The 21,173-nt window shown below is 35.7% G+C and overlaps 1 protein-coding gene across 2 annotated transcripts in view; it reads left to right on the top strand.

Moving 5' to 3' along the window:
* Positions 1-21,173, top strand: part of IPO8 (importin 8) — a 72,508-nt gene that overhangs the window by 25,481 nt on the left and 25,854 nt on the right. For both annotated transcript variants that reach the window (XM_061125210.1, XM_061125209.1), the window contains 11 exons: positions 3,065-3,199; positions 4,040-4,139; positions 8,889-8,965; positions 9,254-9,370; positions 9,809-9,898; positions 11,316-11,481; positions 12,558-12,718; positions 13,169-13,294; positions 15,405-15,471; positions 18,692-18,817; positions 19,461-19,558. In XM_061125210.1, coding sequence (XP_060981193.1) covers positions 3,065-3,199; positions 4,040-4,139; positions 8,889-8,965; positions 9,254-9,370; positions 9,809-9,898; positions 11,316-11,481; positions 12,558-12,718; positions 13,169-13,294; positions 15,405-15,471; positions 18,692-18,817; positions 19,461-19,558 — 1,263 coding nt within the window. The remainder of the gene's footprint in view (positions 1-3,064; positions 3,200-4,039; positions 4,140-8,888; positions 8,966-9,253; positions 9,371-9,808; positions 9,899-11,315; positions 11,482-12,557; positions 12,719-13,168; positions 13,295-15,404; positions 15,472-18,691; positions 18,818-19,460; positions 19,559-21,173) is intronic.

The raw sequence follows: 21,173 nt of genomic DNA, 5'->3' as shown, positions 1-21,173 counted from the left end.
CCGGCTCCTCTGTCCGAGGGATTCTCCAGGCAAGAAAACTGGAGTGAGTTGCCATGCCCTGCTCCAGGCGATCTTCCAAATCCAGGGATTGAACCCGCATCTTTTATGTCTCCTGCATTGGCAAGTGGGTTCTTTACCACTTGAGCCACCTGGGAAGTCCTTCCTGCAGTCACCATCTGCAGTGATTTTGGAGCCCAAGAAAATACAGTCTGTCACTGTTTTCATTGTTTCCCCATCTGTTTCATGAAGTGATGGGACTGGATATCATGATCTTAGTTTTTTGAATTTTGAGTTTTAAGCCAGATTTTTCACTCTTCTCCTTCACCCTCCTCAAGAGGCTCTTTAGTTCCTCTTCGCTTTCTGCCTTAAGGCCCATTAGACAGTTTGTATTTCAAATCCTAAAAGATGATGCTGTTAAAGTGTTACTACTGGACAACTGCACTCATTTTGCATGCTAGCAAAGTAATACTCAAAATTCTCCAAGTGAGGCTTTAGCATTATGTGAACCGAGAACTTCCAGATGTTCAAACTGGATTTAGAAAAAACAGGAACCAGAGATCAAATTGCCAACCTCTGTTGGATCATCTTAAAAGCAAGATGTTTCCAGAAAAACATCTACTTCTGCTTTATTGACTACGCCAAAGTCTTTGACTGTGTGGACCATAACAAACTGGAAAACCCTTCAAGAGATGGGAATACCAGACCACCGTACCTGCCCCCTGAGAAACCTGTATGCAGGTAAAGAAGCAACAGTTAGAACCGGATATGGAACAATGGACTGGTTCCCAGTTGGGAAAGGAGTACGTCAAGGCTGTATGTTGTCAACCGCTTATTTAACTTATACGTAGAGTACATCATGTGACATGCCAGGCAGGATGAAGCACAAGCTGGAAACAAGATTGCTGGGAGAAATATCAACAACCTCAGATACATAGATGACACCACCCTTATGGCAGAAAGTTAAGAAGAACTAAAGAGTCTCTTGATGAAAATGAAAGAGAAGAGTGAAAAAGCTGGCTTAAAACTCAAAGGTCAAAAAATGAAGATCATGGCATCGGGACCCATCACTTCATGGCAAACAGAGTGGGGAAAAATGGAAACAGTGCCAGACTTTATTTTCTTGGGCTTCAAAATCACTGCAGATGGTGACTGCAGCCATGAAATTAAAAGACGCTTGCTCCTTGGAAGAAAAGCTATGATAAACCTAGACAACATATTGAAAAGCTGAGACATTACTTTGCCAACAATGGTCCATCTAGTCAAAGCTATGATTTTTCCAGTAGTCCTGTAAGGATGTGAGAGTTGGACCATAAGAAAACTGAGCACTGAAGAATTGATGCTTTTGAACTGTGGTGTTGGAGAAGACTCTTGAGAGTCCCTTGGACTGCAAGGAGATCAAACCAGTCAATCCTAAAGGAAATCAGTCCTGAATATTATTCATTGGAAGGACTGATGCTGAAGCTGAAACCCTAATACTTTGGCCACCTGATGGGAATAACTGACTTCTTGGAAAAGACCCTGGTGCGGGGAAAGATTAAAGGTGGGAGAAGAAGGGGACGCCAGAGGATGAGATGGTTGGATGGCATCACCAACTCGATGGACATGAGGTTGAGCAAGCTCCGGGAGTTGAAGATGGATAGGGAAGCCTGGCGTGCTGCAGTCCATGGGGCTGCAAGAAGTCGGACATGATTGGGTGACTGAACTGAACTGAAATATATACTTCATTTTGGATACCAGGATAATCAGGGAGCTGGTCAGCTCTCTCTCTTCTCTTTCCACTGCTATTAAAGTCCCAGTAAGCATTCTAAAATTGATGCCTTCTTATAGTGTGTTCAGTAGAGGTTTTCCAGTGTCACATAAACATGTGTAAATACACATTTAAATTTCATACTGTTGCATCCATGCCATGGAAGCCCTTCACAATATGGTGCTCACGACTGAACAACTAAACTGAACTGCATCCATGCCATAAACTGAACCTTGGTTATTTAAGGTATATATTCCTGATATTTTTTAAAGTTTTTTTTTTTTTTTTTTAAAGCAAAAGCTGTTCCGTTACTACTATCTCATCTGCTACCACCTGCACTTCGTGTGAACCACAGCAGTATTAGGAAGAGCTGTGTTCAGTAGCGTCCCTTTTTAGCCTGAATTCCAGAAAGAGTTTCTTGGTGATAGGTCTTCTGACAAATTTTATAAACCTGAATTTTATGTGACTTGAACTGAATTCATGTTCTGAATTTATAAATTTTGCACGTGTTTTAAAAGAACACTTTTTAATTTATGCCGCAGTTCAGAGATAAGCTTGCCGTGGGGAAGGACTCTGGAGATCAGGAACCGGAATACTTGGCTGTGTGACGGTGCAGCCTCCAGCATGGGTCATTGCAGTGGCTTTCTGCATGGTTCCTTCCTTAGAAACAGTCTTTTTTTAAAAAAAAAAACTTAAAAACTCAGTTTTGTGTTATTTCTACAAAGACTTGCCATGATCTGAGATTATAAAATAAAAAATTTCCACACTCTTTTAGTTATTCTATGGTTTCATTTTTTGGTTGCTGTTGAAATATTTTCCGAATCTGGAATTTATTTTGGTGTGAAGTTTAGTTAGGGAGCTACATTAATTTTTTAGGAGCTACCTAGTCAACTATCCCAGTACTGTTTTTTTTTTTGAATGACCTTGTTTCTCTTCCAGTTGAAATGCATCTTTTATCAAATGTTAAAAATCTGCTTATGGTGTCTCTCTCTAAATGGATATAGTGTTTTCAGTGTTCATTTAGTCACGTTTATTATTTTACAGTAGTTTTAATTTATTTGAAGAGCTAGTATGTGGAATAGAATATAGACTTATTTTGAATACTTCCACAGGTTAGAAGTAGGGTAAATGGCAGAAAATCACAGTGAGATACCTTTCAGTTCAGTAAGCTCATGTGCTTTCTCACAAAATATTTATTTCTCTAAAAATCTGTTCTTTTTTATCTCTGTAACCTCTGGCTTGATTTTATATCATGCCTAAAATGCCCCTCCTGTTAACTTTTGTTTTCCTATGTTTTCTCTTCCTGTTTTCCTGTAGGTACTACTAAAAATTTTAGACCAGTATAGGCAGAAAGAGTATGTAGCGCCCCGTGTTCTTCAGCAAGCTTTCAACTATCTCAACCAAGGAATTGTCCATTCTGTGACCTGGAAGCAGATGAAGCCACACATACAGGTTAGTGTCAGTGAGCAGGTCTCTGAAATTATCCTCTGGTTAAAAGTTTTCTAGACAAGGTCAGTATTAACTAATCCAATATTTTATATTTAACATATTTTTGTTTTCATTAATAATTTCAGAAGAGTATCTTATGTTTCATATAAAGAGTTTAGAAGTTTAAATATTTGAGAAGAATGAGGCCTTTCAAGTTAAAGGAGTTGATCTTGATTGGAATCTCATTTAGCCTCTGTTTTTCCTCTGATGTGTCAGTATTTTTCTACCCTCCTTATATGCAAGTTGCTAGGATCAATTGAGGTATTTTGTATAATAGCATTTTGAAAACAGTCACCAGGGCTGTAGTTAAGGTAGTGTTCTTTTGTAGGAAATGCAGCCTGATACATGACCATTTTCTTTTGTAGGTTTTTATTTCTCTTTTTAGGTTGTTAAATTCTACAGCAAAAGTTAAAGTTTTCTGTTTGTATCAATTTTACTTAAAGGTAGAATTCAGCATTGTTATTAAGGAACAAATCAATGAAAAATTAGGACCATTGATAAAGTAATATTTACATACAGATAACTGGATAATTTAAAGATGTTAGGAACTAAATTTTTCCTCTCAAAGTATGCATTCTTTAATTCTGTAATCTCTTAAGATGGTAGCTGAAAAGTAAAGCAAATGCTTTTACTTTATCTTTGGTGTCTAGGATAGATTTTGTTTAGTGTTATTACAGATCTTAAAGATCTGTTAGAAACATTAATATGACAGTTTGGAAAACTAACTTACTAAAGCCTTTCATTATTGATATTCCCCAAATGTGAATACTCTATATCCATTTATTGGTTTGTTTTTTCTCTTAGAATATCTCTGAAGATGTGATTTTTTCTGTGATGTGCTATAAAGATGAGGATGAAGAACTGTGGCAGGAAGATCCATATGAGTATATAAGGATGAAATTTGGTAATTGAGATGATTTTAATCCAATCAGTTCCTGGTTATATGAAGTAGTATAACTAAGTTTATACTTTTAAGTAGATTTATTACTTTGTGAAATTCCTGAAGTTCTGCTTTGCATGATAAACTCCAAAACTCGTGAAAGTTTGATATTCTGTTGAGCCAGTGGTCTTGAGATGAGAAGCTACTTTACTCATCTAACCCTCTCAAGGATGCTGAAGCAGTACCATCTCTATACAACTCTTTCTCTTGTGATGCTAAACTGCAGAGTCCATTCCTTTCTGTGCCTTTTGGGCTACTCATTTGGGTTTATTCTTGCTCTGGGAGATTCTTTGCATTTCTGCATATTTTAGGAATGCCCCAACATAATTTGTGTCCTTATCCTAGGGACTAAATATTCCTCAGGGGAATGAAATTACTTACATTGACACCAGTGTGTGGCCCTGTTCTCTGTGGGTCCTTTTAGCCTTTCATCTTCCTGGAAGCTGCTGAACTCTGTAGGTTGCCTGAGTTCATTCCCCCTTATTCCCAGTATGAATTAATCACTTCATGTATACTCAGGCAGTTAGTATAGGAAGATGTTATTTGTATACCTCTGTTTCTTCCACAGTGAAGAACCTATCTGAGGGCAGGGACTATCTTCAGTTCAGTCCAGTTCAGCCGCTCAGTTGTGTCCGACTCTTTGCGACCCCATGGACTGCAGCACGCCAGTCTTCCCTATCCATCACCAACTCCCAGAGCTTGCTTATACTCATGTCCAGTGAGTTGGTGATGCCATCCAGCCATCTCATCCTCTGGCGTCCCCTTCTCCTCCTGCCTTCAATCTTCTCTAGGATCAGGGTCTTTTCCAGAGAGTCAGTTCTTTGCATCAAGTGGCCAAAATATTGCAATTTCAGCTTCAGCATCAGTCCTTCCAATGAGTACTCAGGACTGATTTCCTCTGGGATTAATTGGTTTGATCTCCTTGCAGTCCAAGGGACTCTCAAGAGTCTTCTCCAACACCACAGTTCAAAAGCATCAATTCTTCAGTGCTCAGTTTTCTTATGGTCCAACTCTCACATCCTTACATGACTACTGGAAAAACCATGGCTTTGACTATATGGACCATTGTCAGCAAAGTAATGTCTCTGCTTTTTCATATGCTGTCTAGATTCGTCATAACGTTTCTTTCAAGGAGCAAGCGCCTTTTAATTTCATGGCTACAGTCACCATCAGAAGTGATTTTGGAGCCCAAGAAAATAAAGTCTGGTACTGTTTCCATTGTTTCTCCCTCTATTTGCCATGAAGTGATGGGACCGGATGCCATGGTCTTAGTTTTCTGAATGTTGATTTTTAAGCCAACTTTTTCACTCTCCTCTTTCACTTTCATCAAGAGGCTCTTTAGTCCTTCTTCCCTTTCTGCCATAAGGGTGGTGTTATCTGCATATCTGAGATCATTGATATTTCTCCCAGCAATCTTGATTCCAGCTTGTGCTTCATCCAGCCTGGCATTTCACATGATGCACTCTTGACTATAAGTTAAATAAGCAGGTTGACAATATATAGTCTGGACGTACTCCTTTCCCAATTTGGAACCAGTCTGTTGCTCCATGTCTGTTTCTAACTGTTGCTTCTCCCTGCATACAGGTTTCTCAGGGGGCAGGTAAGGTGGTCTGGTATTCCCATCTCTTTCAGAATTTTCCACAGTTTGTTGTGATCTACATAGGCAAAGGTTTTGGCTTAATCAATAAAGCAGAAGTAGATGTTTTTCTGGAATTCTCTTGCGTTTTTGATGATCCAGCAGCTGTTGGCAATTTGATCTCTGATTCCTCTGCCTTTTCTAAATCCAGCTTGACCATCTGGGAGTTCTCGGATCATGTACTGCTGAAGCCTCACTTGGAGAATTTTGAGCATTACTTTGCTAGCATGTGAATGAGTGCAATTGTGCAGCAGTTTGAACATTCTTTGACATTGCCTTTCTTTGGGATTGGAATGAAAATTGACCTTTTCCAGTCCTGTGGCCACTGCTGATTTTTCCAGATTTGCTGGCATATTGAGTGCAGCACTTTCACAGCAGCATCTTTTAGGATTTGAAATAGTTCAACTGGAATTCCATCACCTCCACTTGCTTTGTAGTGATGCTTCCTAAGGCCCATTTGACTTCATATTTTAGGATGTCTGGCTCTAGGTGAGTGATCACACCATCATGGTGATCTGGGTCATGAAGATCTTTTTTGTATAGTTTTTCTGTGTTTCTTGCCACATCTTTATACCTTCTGCTTCTGTTAGGTCCATACCATTTCTGTCCTTTATTATGCCCGTCTTTGTGTGAAATGTTCCCTTGGTACCTCTAATTTTCTTGAAGAGATCTCTAGTCTTTCCCATTCTATTGTTTTCCTCTATTTCTTTGCATTGATCCCTGAGGAAGGCTTTCTTATCTCTCCTTGCTATTCTTTGGAACTCTGCATTCAAATGGATATATCTTCCCTTTTCTCCTTTGCCTTTAGCTTTCTTCTTTTCACAGCTATTTGTAAGGCCTCCTTAGACAACCATTTTGCCTTTTGTATTTCTTTTTCTTGAGGATGTTCTTGATCACTGCATCCTGTACAATGTCATGAATCTCTGTCCCTAGTTCTTCAGGCACTCTGTCTATCAGATCTAATTCCTTCAGCCTATTTGTCACTTCCATTGTATAATCGTAAGGATTTGATTTAGGTCATACCTGAATGGTCTAGCAGTTTTCCCTATTTTCTTCAGTTTAAGTTGGAATTTGGCAATAAGGAGTTCATGATCTGAATCATAGTCAGCTCCTGGTCTTGTTTTTGCTGACTATATTATAGAGCTTCTCCATCTTTGATTGCAAAGAATCAGCCCATCTGATTTCAGTACTGGCTGGTGGTCTATCTTACTTGCTTTATTTTGCATTCTCTATCCCTTCTACAGCCTTACACTACTTTGCAAGTTCTTGGCACTAGTTTGCGTTCAGTGACATGTTGAAATAAATAATGATAAGATAGCATTACCTAAGGCGTGCTGAAGGAGCTGTGACCACAGTGCTTTCCTGTTCTTGGGACATGTGTTTCTGGTTACCTGAGTTAAGCCTACTAGTATAGATGCCAGATTGTTTTCAGTGTTGTTTTCCCAGTGCTTTATGTTTAGTACTATTTGATTCAGTAAGTGAGGAAGTGCCTCTTTCCCTTGGAGACAAAGTACAGGAAAAGCAAAAGTATGAGAAGAGTAAATACAAAAGTATTTGCCACTGGTTTGTCCTTCCGTTCTCTCATTTCCTTTTGGAAGTCATGGTATATATTGTAGGCTTTATTAATTCCCCTTCCTAATGCCTTAATGGGCTTCCCAGGTGGCGCTGGTGGTAAAGAACCTACCTGCTAATGCAGGAGACTTAAGAGACGTGGGTTGGATCCCTGTGCCGGTTTTCCTCTGAAGGAGGGCATGGCAACCCACTCTGGTATTCCTGCCTGGTGAATCCCTTGGACAGAGGAGCCTGGTGGGCTACTGCCCATAGGATTGCGTAGTCGGACACGACTGAAGAGACTTGGCACATGCACAGTGCTTTAAATAGCACAGAATGATCTGCCAATCTTTCTTCTGTCTTCTTTAAGGCATTCTTTTTAGTGTTTGGCTTTTCTATACCTGTGAATTTTTATAAGTGCAGTGTATTTATTTAGCTTTCAGAAAACCACTATTATTTTACTTATTCTTCATACTAAATAAGAAACTACCTCAGGTTTTGGAAAATATAATAATTAAGAGCTCTGTGTGTTACATTTTATTGATTAAAAGAGAGTATGGATAACTCAAGACTAGGTTAAGTGTCTTTTTTTCGTTAAGTTTCCTTCTGTGGTCTAGAACGCAGTGGCTATTGTGTGTATTTTACTTTTAGAAAGCTATTGGGGAGAATAATTACTAGTCTCCTTTTTATATTTTTGTCATGTGCAGTTATTTAAGTGAACAAAATACTGCTAAGTATATTGACTGATACTAATAATGGTGTTTATAGATTTGGTAAAAACTGAAGGAGAGGGACTTATCTGCCAGTCCAGTGGCTAAGACTCCATGCTCCTAATGCAGGGGGCCCGGGTTTGATCCCTGGTCAGAAAACTAGATCCTACATGCCATAGTTAGAAGATCCCACATGCCCCAACACAGATCAGAAATCCCATGTGCCACAGCTGAGACCCAGCACAGCCAAAGAAATAAATAAATATTAAAAAAAAAAAAAAACAGACTGAAGGAACTCAGGCCTTGATGTTAAGATTGTCTGGATGTGAATACTGGCCCAGACATTTACTGTGTAATTTACTGGACAAATTACTTAACCTCTCTGACATGCAGTGTTTTCAGCTGTACTGTCTTGGTGCATTTGTGTGTAATCAGTTTGTTTCTTTCTCTTATTGTGTAAGCAACATGAGAACCTTTTTTGATATTTGTATCCCCAGAGCTTAGAACAGTGCCTGGCATACAGTAAGCAGTAAATAAGTTTTTATTGTTTTCCGATAGAGATAAAGCATTTTTCCTATCCTCAGTGGAACTGTATTGTTTGTTTTAATATGATTATTTAAAAGGACAACCTGTAGAGTTTGATAAATATTGTTGTGTATGAGAGCAGTCATGATATCTTCTTAGCTTATAACCAGTGTTATATATGGACTGTTCTATTTCTTGATTTTGGAATAGTGGTCAGTCAGGTTTAAACTCTATAATAAGTAGTTGTATTTTTGCTCACATGGTTTAAACTTTTAAAATCTAAAATCTTAGATATTTTCGAAGATTATGCTTCTCCTACCACAGCAGCCCAGACTCTCTTATATACTGCTGCAAAGAAAAGAAAAGAGGTATGTAGTTATTCTTTTTAAATACAAAACTGAAAGGTGACCTGTGTTGATTTGACATTCTAATGAACGCCCCTTGTAATTGAAAAATTATGTTAGTAGTTATAATCAGTAACTTTAAAAAATTTTTGTGTCCTCGTAAGGGAAAAGGAATATTTTTTTCTTAATTGTAGTTGCTTGATAGAACACAATAAAATGTCTTTATTTTTGAAAATTTGTACATCATTTTTAATATGATAGTAAAGCAGTGGAAGCTCATGTAGACTAAAATGGATTCTTCTATTTCTTTAGGTGTTGCCAAAAATGATGGCATTCTGTTATCAAATCCTAACAGACCCGAACTTTGATCCTAGGAAGAAAGATGGAGCCCTGCATGTGATTGGTTCCCTAGCTGATATTTTACTGAAGGTTAAGCTACTCAAATTTAATATACTTAATAACACTGTGAAGCATAGGCAAATGAGATAATATGAAAATTATGGATAATTTAAAACTTCTGACTGCATAATTGAGTTGACTAAATATTTTTCTTTCTGTCATTTTTGTTTCTTAAATTTAAAATGACTTTTTATTTACTTTTTCAGTATGAAACTGTTGCTATATAAAAAAGATGATACAAAATAACTTTAGTGTTGTTTCTAGACAGATCAGTCGATACCAAGTTTCTGTCTAAAGACTATTTCTCTCTTGTTTTAAAACGTGCAATATGTAGGTCAATAATTTTTCAAAATTTAAATAGAAATATATTAAGTGTAAATCATAAGAAACATGCTTTATTAGGAAGTGATTTTTACATATGAGAAAGACATTATTAATAAGTTAAACTCGGTTTCTGTTTCCTAACAGAAGAGTTTATTCAAGGACCAAATGGAGTTATTGTTGCAGAATCACGTGTTTCCATTACTGTTGTCTAACCTGGGATACCTTCGAGCCAGAGTAGGTTTTTCCATATTTCATTATAATGTCTCGAAATCTTCATTTGTAAGTTAATTATTGAACTAAATACTTTTGGACAGATTTATCTTTTACCACACTGGGACAAACTGAAGTCAGTGAGAATGTCTTTTATAGTCATAAAAGCTGAATAAAGAGCAAATTAGTAAATAAAGGGATGTATAGATTCTAACTCCAGCTGCCCTCTGCCTTGCCTCACTTGCTGCATATGCAGAACATGCTGTGAGAGGGCTGAGGCTGCAGCAGTGGTATATTGTAAATTCATAAGCTGATTAATTTTTAGTGTCCAAAACAGCATGGAAATTATATTTTGGCTAAACTCTTTATTATGATTTCCAGTATAATAATTAGATACACTTTAATAATGTGGAGAAAATAATAAGCCATGTAAATTTATTTGTATTCTAGATATATATTATTTATAGAAGCAATATATTTTATGGAGAAATAAAAATAGAACTTTTAACAGTTTAGTGCTTATTTTTGTAACTATATCAACACAACAAAATATCTTGCCAAAACCAATATATGTTAACAATGCCTTGTACACACCAAAGCATTTTATAAATGGAAGACAGGGGCTTCCCTGGTGGTCCAGTTGTTAAGACTGTGCTCCCAATTCCGGGGGTCTGGGTTCAATCCCTGATCAGGAAACTAAGACCTGGAGCAATCAAATAAATAAATAAATAAAAATGTTTAAAAAGAGATAATAGTCACTAGAGAAATATTTGTGTGAACGTAGGTTAGAAATGTAGAGGGTGCACAAGTATTTTTATAAGTAGGCTACTATTTTTACAGACTGTTAATTGTATGTCTCTTGCAAGTCATTAGTCATTCAAATTATTTACTGTCAATTATATTTTATGCAATAGAGATTTAAAAAAAATATGATTTAGTGGCCTAATAGTTTAAAGTTTGGTAATTTATACAAGGTTAAATTTTTTTTTTTTATCTTCTGTGACTGAAAAAGTCAAGTTTCTTAAACTGATTAGTGTAAGGGAAAATAATATTTTATTCATTTGCTATGAAGACCAGTAAATGAATGTCAACACTAGCTTGTAGTGCTTTTGCATATAAATAATAAGTTGTGAGTCATAATATCTTTTAAAGCATTGACAGGATTTTTTTTTTAGAGACACTTAAGTTTGGCTCTGTTTTACCTTTCTTATGAATAATGATATTGCATAAAGTTAATTTAGAAGTAATAAAATTGCCTTTCTTATAAGAAGTATGGAATCCTGAAGTTAGCATCTGAGACTAATATGTTTCCCTCCAAAAAACAAATAAATAAATAGTACATGGTAGGATTAATGATGTTTTACTTAGAAATTTTTATATTCATTATTACATAAAACCATAATCCTAATAGTTTCCTACTAACTTTTTCCTTATAACATAGTCCTGTTGGGTACTTCATGCGTTCAGTTCTTTGAAATTTCATAATGAGCTCAACCTAAGAAATGCAGTTGATCTAGCAAAGAAGAGCCTGATTGAGGATAAGGAGATGCCTGTCAAGGTTGAAGCTGCCCTTGCTCTTCAGTCATTAATTTCTAACCAGACACAAGGTAAAGCCAAAATTATTATGAAATTAAAAAAATTTAAAATTTAATTTAGAATAAAAATACAGTTTTTAGAGGGTATTTTTAATTAAATAATTATTTTGATGTGGGCTTCTCAAATAGTTTTGTTTACTTCCTTCCCTAACGGAGATAAGTCCCTAAGTCTTAAAGTTCAGAGTTTGGGTTTTTGAGCTTTTGCTCCCTCAGAATTTTATAGGCATATATTCTTGCCACTTTTAGGAATGTCTGTTAACTGTAGTTTCCAGAAAAATTTGAGATTAGGAAACAAGTTGATGATTGTTAAACATTAGGGTAGATGGGGAATCAAGAGACCTAGGAGTCTATTTTTGATTGAACTCCTGCCTTGCTGTCTAGACCTGGGCAAGACATGTGATCTGTCAAGGCTTAGATTGCCATATATTTAAATTTAGGGGGATTGGACTAGATGGCTTCAAGATTCCTTTCAGTTCTAGGATTCTGTGATTCTGACAGTTCTGAAAGTAGCAAGTCACATTTCTAGTGAGTGATAACACATATCTCATTTGTTTGTGTAGGAGAATGCTCTGTTCAAAATTCAGATAAACCTTTGAAAGTAAATTTTGCATTATGAAGAACATTAGCCTTTATCCCTATGCAACACTGTTCCAATGGAAGGCAATATTAGATAAACACATGTGGGGAGAAGGGTGGTTAGAGATGGGGTGAAAGAGGGAATGAGCATCATCAATGTTAGGCATAGTCTTTATGTAAATGATTTTTACACTTGTATCATGCTGTCATATTCGTGTTTGATAAGTCATGCTGATGACAGAGGACATGTGTGATTCAAATTTCTGAAGGGAGCTATTGACATTTGGGGCAGGAGAGTTCTTTACTGTGCAGGGCTAATTGTCCATATGTTACTCATGGGAAAATGGATACATTGGTGAACACTGTTTTGGTACAACTTTATAACTTACCATCAGGCAAATATGTGTCTGGAACCTGTTACCCTGTGTCATTTACCTTGTGACCAAGTAACTTTCCTTCACCACTTGTGAATGGCTAATATTTTTTACTGAGTTTGTTTTTTATTGCATTAGCCAAGGAATATATGAAGCCACACGTAAGGCCTATTATGCAGGAGCTGTTGCACATTGTTAGAGAGACAGAAAATGATGATGTTACTAATGTTATCCAGAAGATGATATGTGAATACAGCCAAGAGGTAGCCTCAATTGCTGTGGATATGACTCAGCATTTGGTAAGACTGGGCACAGTTTTATGTTAGTTTGGTATAAAGGCTTTGAATTATCTAAGTAAATTAAACTCCAAAATTTGAAGTTTAGTTTGTATGTAACTGAAATGCTAATGTAAAACTATTTGCTCTAATAATTCTGACAGTTAATAATTTCTATATATACTTTCCAGTTTTCCTAGATTTTGGATTTATTTATTTAATGGCAACCCGAAGTTAATTATTTGCTGTTTGATTATAATAGCTAATATATATTCCACTTTAGTGACTAGATAAGAGCAAAATGGCTATATTTAAAACATGACAGTTTCTATCATCGATATTCACTTGGCAAACTGCATATCTTAAAGTTTGAGCAGTGGTGGCATTTGGAGATGTGACACTGTCCTTTTGCTCACTTCTCATAGAGAAGCGTGTAGCAGTACTAATTGTTGAATGTGTTTGCTATTTTTGTAGGCTGAGATATTTGGCAAAGTTCTTCAAAGTGATGAATATGAAGAAGTTGAAGACAAGACTGTAATGGCTATGGGAATTTTACATACCATTGATACTATCTTGACAGTTGTAGAAGATCACAAAGAGGTAGGATTTCCTTGTGTTTTATGATGTAATTATAGTAAGTGAAATTTATATTATCATTGGTCATGAATTTTAAAGTCTTGACCTTTAAATTGCTGTTTATGTTGCTGGATTTTAAAAACTACCCTCAAATCTTAAAGAAAAGTATTCAAATGATTGAAGGGAAATGTTGCATGTGGTTTTAAAGTATATCTCTTTTGCTAAACTTAGTTTAGTTCATCACATCTGCTATGTGCCAGGGTAGGCTTGGGGGAAAACCAAATTTAATAAGACATAAGCCCCGCTGTTTGGAATCCACAGTCTGGTCTTCTTGGTAGAGAGAGACTGCCATTCAGTTACAGAGGCAAATTTTAAATAATAGAACAAAATACTGATGTAACAAATACCTGAGAATGGAAGGGAAGAGAGCTTAAAACATCATCTTTCCTAGGCTGAATTCCAGAACAACATTGGATTAAGAATTTGCACAGATGTTTATCAAGCACTCTCATATCTGTTCTGTTCAGTTCAGTTGCTCAGTAGTGTCCAACTCTTTGTGACCCCATGGACTGCGGCACACCAGGCTTCCCTGTCCATCACCAGCTCTCAAAGCTTGCTCAAACTCACGTCCATCGAGTCAGTGATGCCATCAACCATCTCGTCCTCTGTCTTCCCTTCTCCATTAGCTGATAGAATGTTACCGTGTCGCCCTGCCATAGAGCAGGTAGTGGTGGTGCCCGTTTGCAGAAATAGAGCTCAAGGTTTAGGTAGTATCTCATGTTCACGGAGTTGGGAATTTGTAGATTTAGAGTTGCAGTCACTTGATATATCCTGATAATGTATCAATTATTGCCTACCTAAAACCTCCTGCTCTCCTCCCCAAGTATTATATATTATATAGCCTTTACTTAAATTAGATTTGTGTTCATTACTTCTGTTAGCACAGTTGACTTGTTTGGCAATGATGGCAGCTCTCGTTTTATACAGTGGGACTTGGGAAGCAGGTGCTGGTTCTTTAAATAGCATTGTTAAACCCTGTGGCTGTTGACTTATCCTGTGTTTATCGCATACTAATGGATGCTTACCAGGTTCTTAAAAATGGTTCAATTTTCTTCTCCTAGGCAGGCCTTTCTTTGCCTAAAAGACTTAATGTGAATTTTTGTTTCCATATTCATTATTGTATTGCTGTGTCCTTGTTGAAAATATATGGGCCTCTCTGTAATGGTGAGATTTTCAAGTTAAATTGCATGTATACTTAAGGATTATTCTTTCCCCTTATATGTAGGACTTGTATTTTAAATTTAAAGAGAACTTAGAAATCGTCTTGTCACGTTTTCCCAAATATGTTTTTCTGGAGGATGGGCAGTAGTAGGATAAGCATCAGGATTAGTTTGAAAAAAAAAACAACAAACCCCACCATTTTATCTGTTTTAATTTTTTAATTCTTGATATTACTTTTATTTTAAATTTCAAATAAAGTTAAAGGAGCATATGACCTTATTGTGATTATCAAAGGAGGAATGGGTTAAAGTTGAGATACACTAATCAAATCTAGCTTCCCTAACCTACAGATGAAAAATCTTAAAGCCTTTAGCTAGATGGCTTTGCCAAGGTCATAGGTAACTAGAGGCAAAACAAGGACTGGAATCTTGGTCTCCTGACTGCCAGTCTTATGATTTTGAACTTTGACTTACTAAAAGCAAACTTTGAAAACAAGATTTCCTTAGAAGGAATATTTACATGTGTACAAATACTTAATGTATGAAGAGTAAAATTAGAAATCTGAAAAAGATGGCTAGTATTTTTATGGCTTAAGTATTCACATTGAAGTCCTAGACATATTCAGAATTAATTTTGGTATAAAATATGAGATAAGGAATTAATTAAACTTGTAATTTTATTATGATTTTAACCCACATTTCCATCATTAGCCCACTTTTCAGAATTTCCTGGTTTTTCTTTCATGTTTAATTTTTCATATGGAGTTTAGAATTAACTTCTTAATTTCTCTTCTCAAAAAGGTCCTATTGGAAAAAAGTTCCTATTGGTATTTCTATTGGGATAATATTAAATTTATAGATTAAATTAAGGGTTATGATGAATTTTAAACTAAATGTTTAAAATTTGTCTTTAGGTTACTCAGCAGTTAGAGAATATCTGTCTACGGATCATTGATCTTGTTTTACAGAAACATGTAATTGGTAAGTTCTAAGATAGAATAAAAAGGTAAATTGAGACTATTTTTAAATTTGATGAAAAATGCATTTTAGCCCTTCAAATTCAACAAGATGGACAGTTTTTAGAAAGAGAAGCTTGCCTTCTATTCAGTTTTTAGATATACTTTCTAATATTAGATTTCTAGATTTTCATTTAGAGGTAAGCTTAACATACCCAATTAAGAATTGTTGTTGTTGGAGTTTTTAAAGAACAGAGATTTTAAATTTTTTTAGAAAGGAAGAACTAAGATGAGGTTCAGGTGAGGTTACTTTAGGATTGAAAAATATGAGATGATAGGCATATTTTCTATCAGAAGTGTGAATTAATTGTTATTCTGTTATGTTATGGTAAATGACTTCTGAGTAGAGTCAGTAGTTAATGTTGGATGTTACAGATTGACTGGGATTTGTAGAAGAGGCAAGTTTTCATAGTATCCAAGCATTTTGAAGATACCAGCCACAAGTCTTGTGGGTAGAAGAGAAATGTAGCCTGTATAGTGTAGGAGATAGAAAGATGGAACAAAAGCAGGTTACCACATTAGAGCAGCCATCTCCAAACTTTTATCATTCATACCATTAGTAAAAAGTTGAGCATGTACTTCTAATGTATGTGAATAATACTCGAATATATATTTATATGCAATATACATGTTACTGTGCTACATTTACTTACATAAAGAGAAATGTAAAACATCAGATTAAATATAAATGAATGTGTTTATCTCTAAGTGTTCTAATACATTCTTCTCCCATTTTAGAGGATTATCCTCTACTTTGCCAAAGTAGTCCTTACTTTTGAAATCATCACTATAAAGCAGTAGTTCTCAAACTTTGATGTGGATAAGAATCACTGAGGATCTAGTTAAAATGAAACTTCCTGGACCATAACGTCAGAGATTCTGATACACTCAGAAAGAATATATTCACTTATGTCCTTATTTGTGAAGAGATTGCAACTGAAAATTCTCCATTAAAAAATTTCTCTTAAGGACTTCAAACATGTGAATATTGTATTGACTTACAATATTGTATTAGTTTCAGGTTTATAACATAGTAATTGGATATTTTTATAGAATATGCTATATACAAAGTTATAAAATATTGACTATATCCCCTATGCGCTGTGCATTACATGCTTGTGACTATTTCAGGTCAAGGGGATTAAGAGGTACAAACCACTAGGTGTAAAATAAATAAGTCACAACTATGTAATCTCCATTGACATTTAAAGTAAGTAGTCTTTAGGAAAAAACTGTGAAGTAAAGCAAAGTGAAGTGGTTTATACCAACTTTCTGTGATCTGCCTGTGCCAGATTTGTAATTTGGGCAATTAAAACATCAGAAAAAAAAAACAAAAAAAATCAGGATGTTAAGAAAAGAAAAGGGGCCTATTTCTTGAGTGTGGTGGGCAGAGAAGAGTTTCAATCGCCGCCTGTCTCCTCTAATCTCATCTCTAGTGCCAAGGTGATCTCTCTTGTGTTTTTAGCTGTGATGTATGAACTGTTAATGGCCCTTTTTTTGAACCAATATTTAGTCATGTAAGATTTTAGGTTAAACAAAAAAGCCTAATTCTAGAAGATATTGTGGGCTGTTAGTACAGGACCCCACCATAGCAGTCTGACCATGTTTATGTCCATGGTCCAGTCTTTTTCCACTGTCCTCCTTTTGCCTCCTTCTTTTGCCTGTTTTTATTGCTAATTTACTCATGAACTTCATGTATTATTAAAAGCTAAGCTTATCCATTACTGATTTAACTGCTCTATCTTATGCAGTAAGTCAAAGTTAGTACAACCATCCTACCCTAATAGTCCGTTGTCTTGGCTGAGACTAAATGAAAAGGCTTCTGGTTAATTTAAACATGAATGGAATTGGTGGAAGGATATTGGTAGCTCACCAAAGCAGTGGGAAGGCTGGAGTTGGCCAGAGTCAGCCAGGATTCTGCCATAAAAATGGTCTGCTTAGAAGGCCAGTGCTGCCTTGCTCAACACTGGGTCCTACACTGCTGCCCACCATAGTCCAGACTCCCAGCACAGACCGTGATCCTCCTAATTCTTCCCCACCCCCCACAAAAAGAACTGGAACAGCTTTGTGCCTTTTAGTTTCTCCCTCAGACTCATAGTCCTGGTCTGGAGCATCTTGAGTGGCCTGGTAAAGTACACAGGCTGCAGCCATCAAGAGCATGAAAGGAAATACTGGACCTCTCTTCTTTCTTTCAGGCTTCACATTAGGAAGAGGCATTTGCTTTCCTGAACAGAACTTTCAGAAATTTTTTATTCAGGCCATTGGTTGTATTTCAAGTGATTGTCTTTCATAAATTATTTCCCAGTATCTATGATTTCCATCTTATTTTGCTTTTGGTAAGGCAAATATCTGTATTGCTAGCTTTTAAATATATTAAATTTTGAATAATGTTACAGAAAAAATTTTTATTCAAGCTTCCAGGATGAATATTGGTTCCCTTGAATAAAAAGAAGGAAAAACAAAACCCCAAAACTTTGAAGTTAGACTTTTTTGTTCAGTGACATGGTAGGAAATTTTTGAAATTTTTGTGTTGAGGTTTGTGTTTTCTGATTGTATGTTTAGATATAATTTCCTTCTGAATGAGGGTAAGAATAATAAGTATATGTACAAATGCAAGAATATTCCCTTTGGACTCTTTTAATAGTAAGTATAATTATCTTGAAGTAAGTTGAAAAATATTGTACTAATTTTACAATCTTTGTAAATTGGCAAAATATATTCTGTCTATAGTTTGTAAAAAGATACATGTGGCAGATGGATATTTTCGCCTAGATAAGAATTAAGTTCTCTGAAGAACATTAATTGTTTGTGAATTTAAAATCCTGTGCATGAGAGATATACAATAATCTGTTCCTTCTTGTATCATTTCTAATATAGTTATATATATAAACTTTATTTTCTATATTACAAAACACAAAAAATATAACTTTTCAGTATTGCAAGTAAGTTTAGTAAAAACAGATCTTTGCCTTATCTTATTGAGTAGGGGGCAGATCTTAGTGAGAAATGGAAGATGGCAAATATTAATAGAGGTAGCAAGAGACGGGAGCTGAGAAACAAATGCTCAAAAGTATGTTAGATATAAGATATGTGTGAGTATATGGCCTAAATCCTCTTCTGTGTGGTCTTTGTGTTTAATATTTGCTATTTCCTAGGATTCTAACAAGATATTTTCTTCTTTCTAGAATTCTATGAAGAAATTCTTTCATTGGCTTACAGTTTAACTTGCCATGGTATTTCTCCTCAAATGTGGCAGCTTCTAGGCATATTATATGAGGTTTTTCAGCAGGATTGTTTTGAATATTTTACAGGTATGACTTTGACCATGTAACATTTTTGCTGTTCTGTGTCTAGATAGGTATTATTTCCTTTGACACTTGACATAAAGACATATGATTCCAGTACTAATCAGAAAATAATTGTTCTTCCTTTCCTGTTGAGTGGTGCTGTTGTAGGACTGTTTTTCAGCCCTAGGCAAAGAGGTCGTAGTAGGAAGGCTATATTTCCTACTGAATCTTAAATTACTTTGCAGTCAAAGTATATATCCATATATTAATATTTTCTGAATGTCAACTATATTCCAAGCATTGTTCTAAGCTCAGCAGTACCTCAGAGAACAAAATAGACAGCCCTTGCCCTTTTGACACTTCCATTCTAGTATGGGGTGGGAGAGGCTAGGAAACACACAGACAAATAAGCAAATAGAGTGTGTCAGATGGTAATGAGTGCTATGGGGAAAAAGAAGAAAATTCATAACAATCACTACAGTAAATGATGAGAATTTTAATCTTTCTGATCCACATTTCCCTCATCAATAAATAGAGCCAGGTGTACCGTTTTAGTTTCTAGCATTTTGTGGTTGCAAGGGAAGATAGTAATGTGTGCTTTCAGTGGTAATAATTTGTTTCTACTTCTGTTACTCAAATCTCATTGAGAGTTTGAATTTTTTTCCAGACATGATGCCTCTTCTGCATAATTATGTGACAATAGATACAAATACTTTACTGTCAAATCCAAAGCATTTAGAAATACTTTTTACAATGTGTAGAAAGGTAAGCATGTCCTAATCATCTGTTGTAGTGATTCTTACTAATATTTACTGACTAGTGTTGTATTTTACTTCAGATATTCTCTCAATTTATTTCTTATACATTTAGTTGTATATTGCTCTTATGAACATATATTTGTCATTTTGTAAATTTCATATTGTGTGTTATACTTAATGTTTGCTACTTCTATAGCTGTGTACTTCACAATGCTTAGGTAAATAATTTTCCATGTATTTTTTCTTTCAAAAATACAGATTTACTACTTGATTAAGGAAGAGTGCTAGGAAAGTATCACAGTTTGTCAATTAGTGATTTTTCTTTTAATTGAATGTATATATTGGAAAACACTAGGTATAGGTAATTTGAACATAAAAAAGACAAAGAAAAATTGGACTAGTTGGAAAGATAGCATCATTTAACTCAATACAGGGTAGTTTGTAAGCCACATAATGACTACTGTTGTATTTATGCACAAGCATGATTGTCTACTATGTTATCTTTGTCACAAATGCCCCTTCTTGGTTATATCTAGGAGTGATTCATGACTAATGCTTTCCTCCTCTTTTAGGTGAATATGTGTATATTCATAAATATAAAACTGTATTACATAGAGATGGCAGATTTTAGAAAGTTCAAATAGCCAGAAACCTAAGTTTGACTTTGGAATTGGGAGTAAGATAGCTAGTGTACAGTCTGTTTTCCTTCCTAGAAGAGATGTGTACCAGCCTCTGTTAAGAGTGCTGAACTCATAATCAGTTTATCTAATTTAGGTCTCAGTTCAGTTTTAAAGAGCCGGGGAGATTTGGGGAGGTCACTGTTTCATCACATATAAACTGCAGGAGTAGAATCATGATTTTTGAAGACTCATATAGCTTCTGTAGGAATCCAACTTGTTAGGGCATAATCACCTGCCTGTCCTCAGGTTTTTGCTGTTACAGAGATAGCTGCTAGTGAGGAAAAGGGGCAGAGAAAGTAGCAAGTAGACAATTAGCTGCTCTGTATTGTAGCAGATAGAGTAACAGTGATGTTCCTAATGATATCCTTCTTAGCAAGTAGATAAAATTTATTTCTTATTGTCTTATTAGTGCACTCTGTATATCAGGTATTTCCTAAGCATTTGTATACATTAATTTGTTTAATCTTTTCAGCATTATATCACCTTTTTATCAAAGAGGAGAGAGGCATTTTGCATTGTGCTTGAGGTTTAGAAAAGTGACCTAGGTCATATAAGCAAAGAGGAACTAAAGAGCCTCTTAATGAAGGTGAAAGAGAAGAGTGAAAAAGCTGGCTTAAAACTCAGCATTCAAAAAACTAAGATCATAGCATCTGGTCCCATCACTTCCTGGCAAATAGATGAGGGGAAAATTTAAACAGTGGCAGTTTTTATTTTCTTGGGCTCCAAAATCGCTGGGGACAGTGACTGAAGCCGTTAAATTAAAAGATGCTTGCTCCTTGGAAGAAAAGCTATGACAAACCTAGACAGTGTATTTAAAAGCAGAGACATCATTTTGCTGACAGATGTCTGTCTAGTCAAAGCTGTGGTTTTTCCAGTAGTCATGTATGGATGTGAGAGTTGGACCATAGAGAAGGCTGAGTGCTGAAGAATTGATGTTTTTGA

Source organism: Dama dama, chromosome 22, assembly GCF_033118175.1.
Source record: "Dama dama isolate Ldn47 chromosome 22, ASM3311817v1, whole genome shotgun sequence".
Taxonomy (NCBI): Eukaryota; Metazoa; Chordata; class Mammalia; order Artiodactyla; family Cervidae; genus Dama; species Dama dama.
Note: the sequence above shows the minus strand (reverse complement) of the source record. Positions and strands in the feature narration are given on the sequence as shown.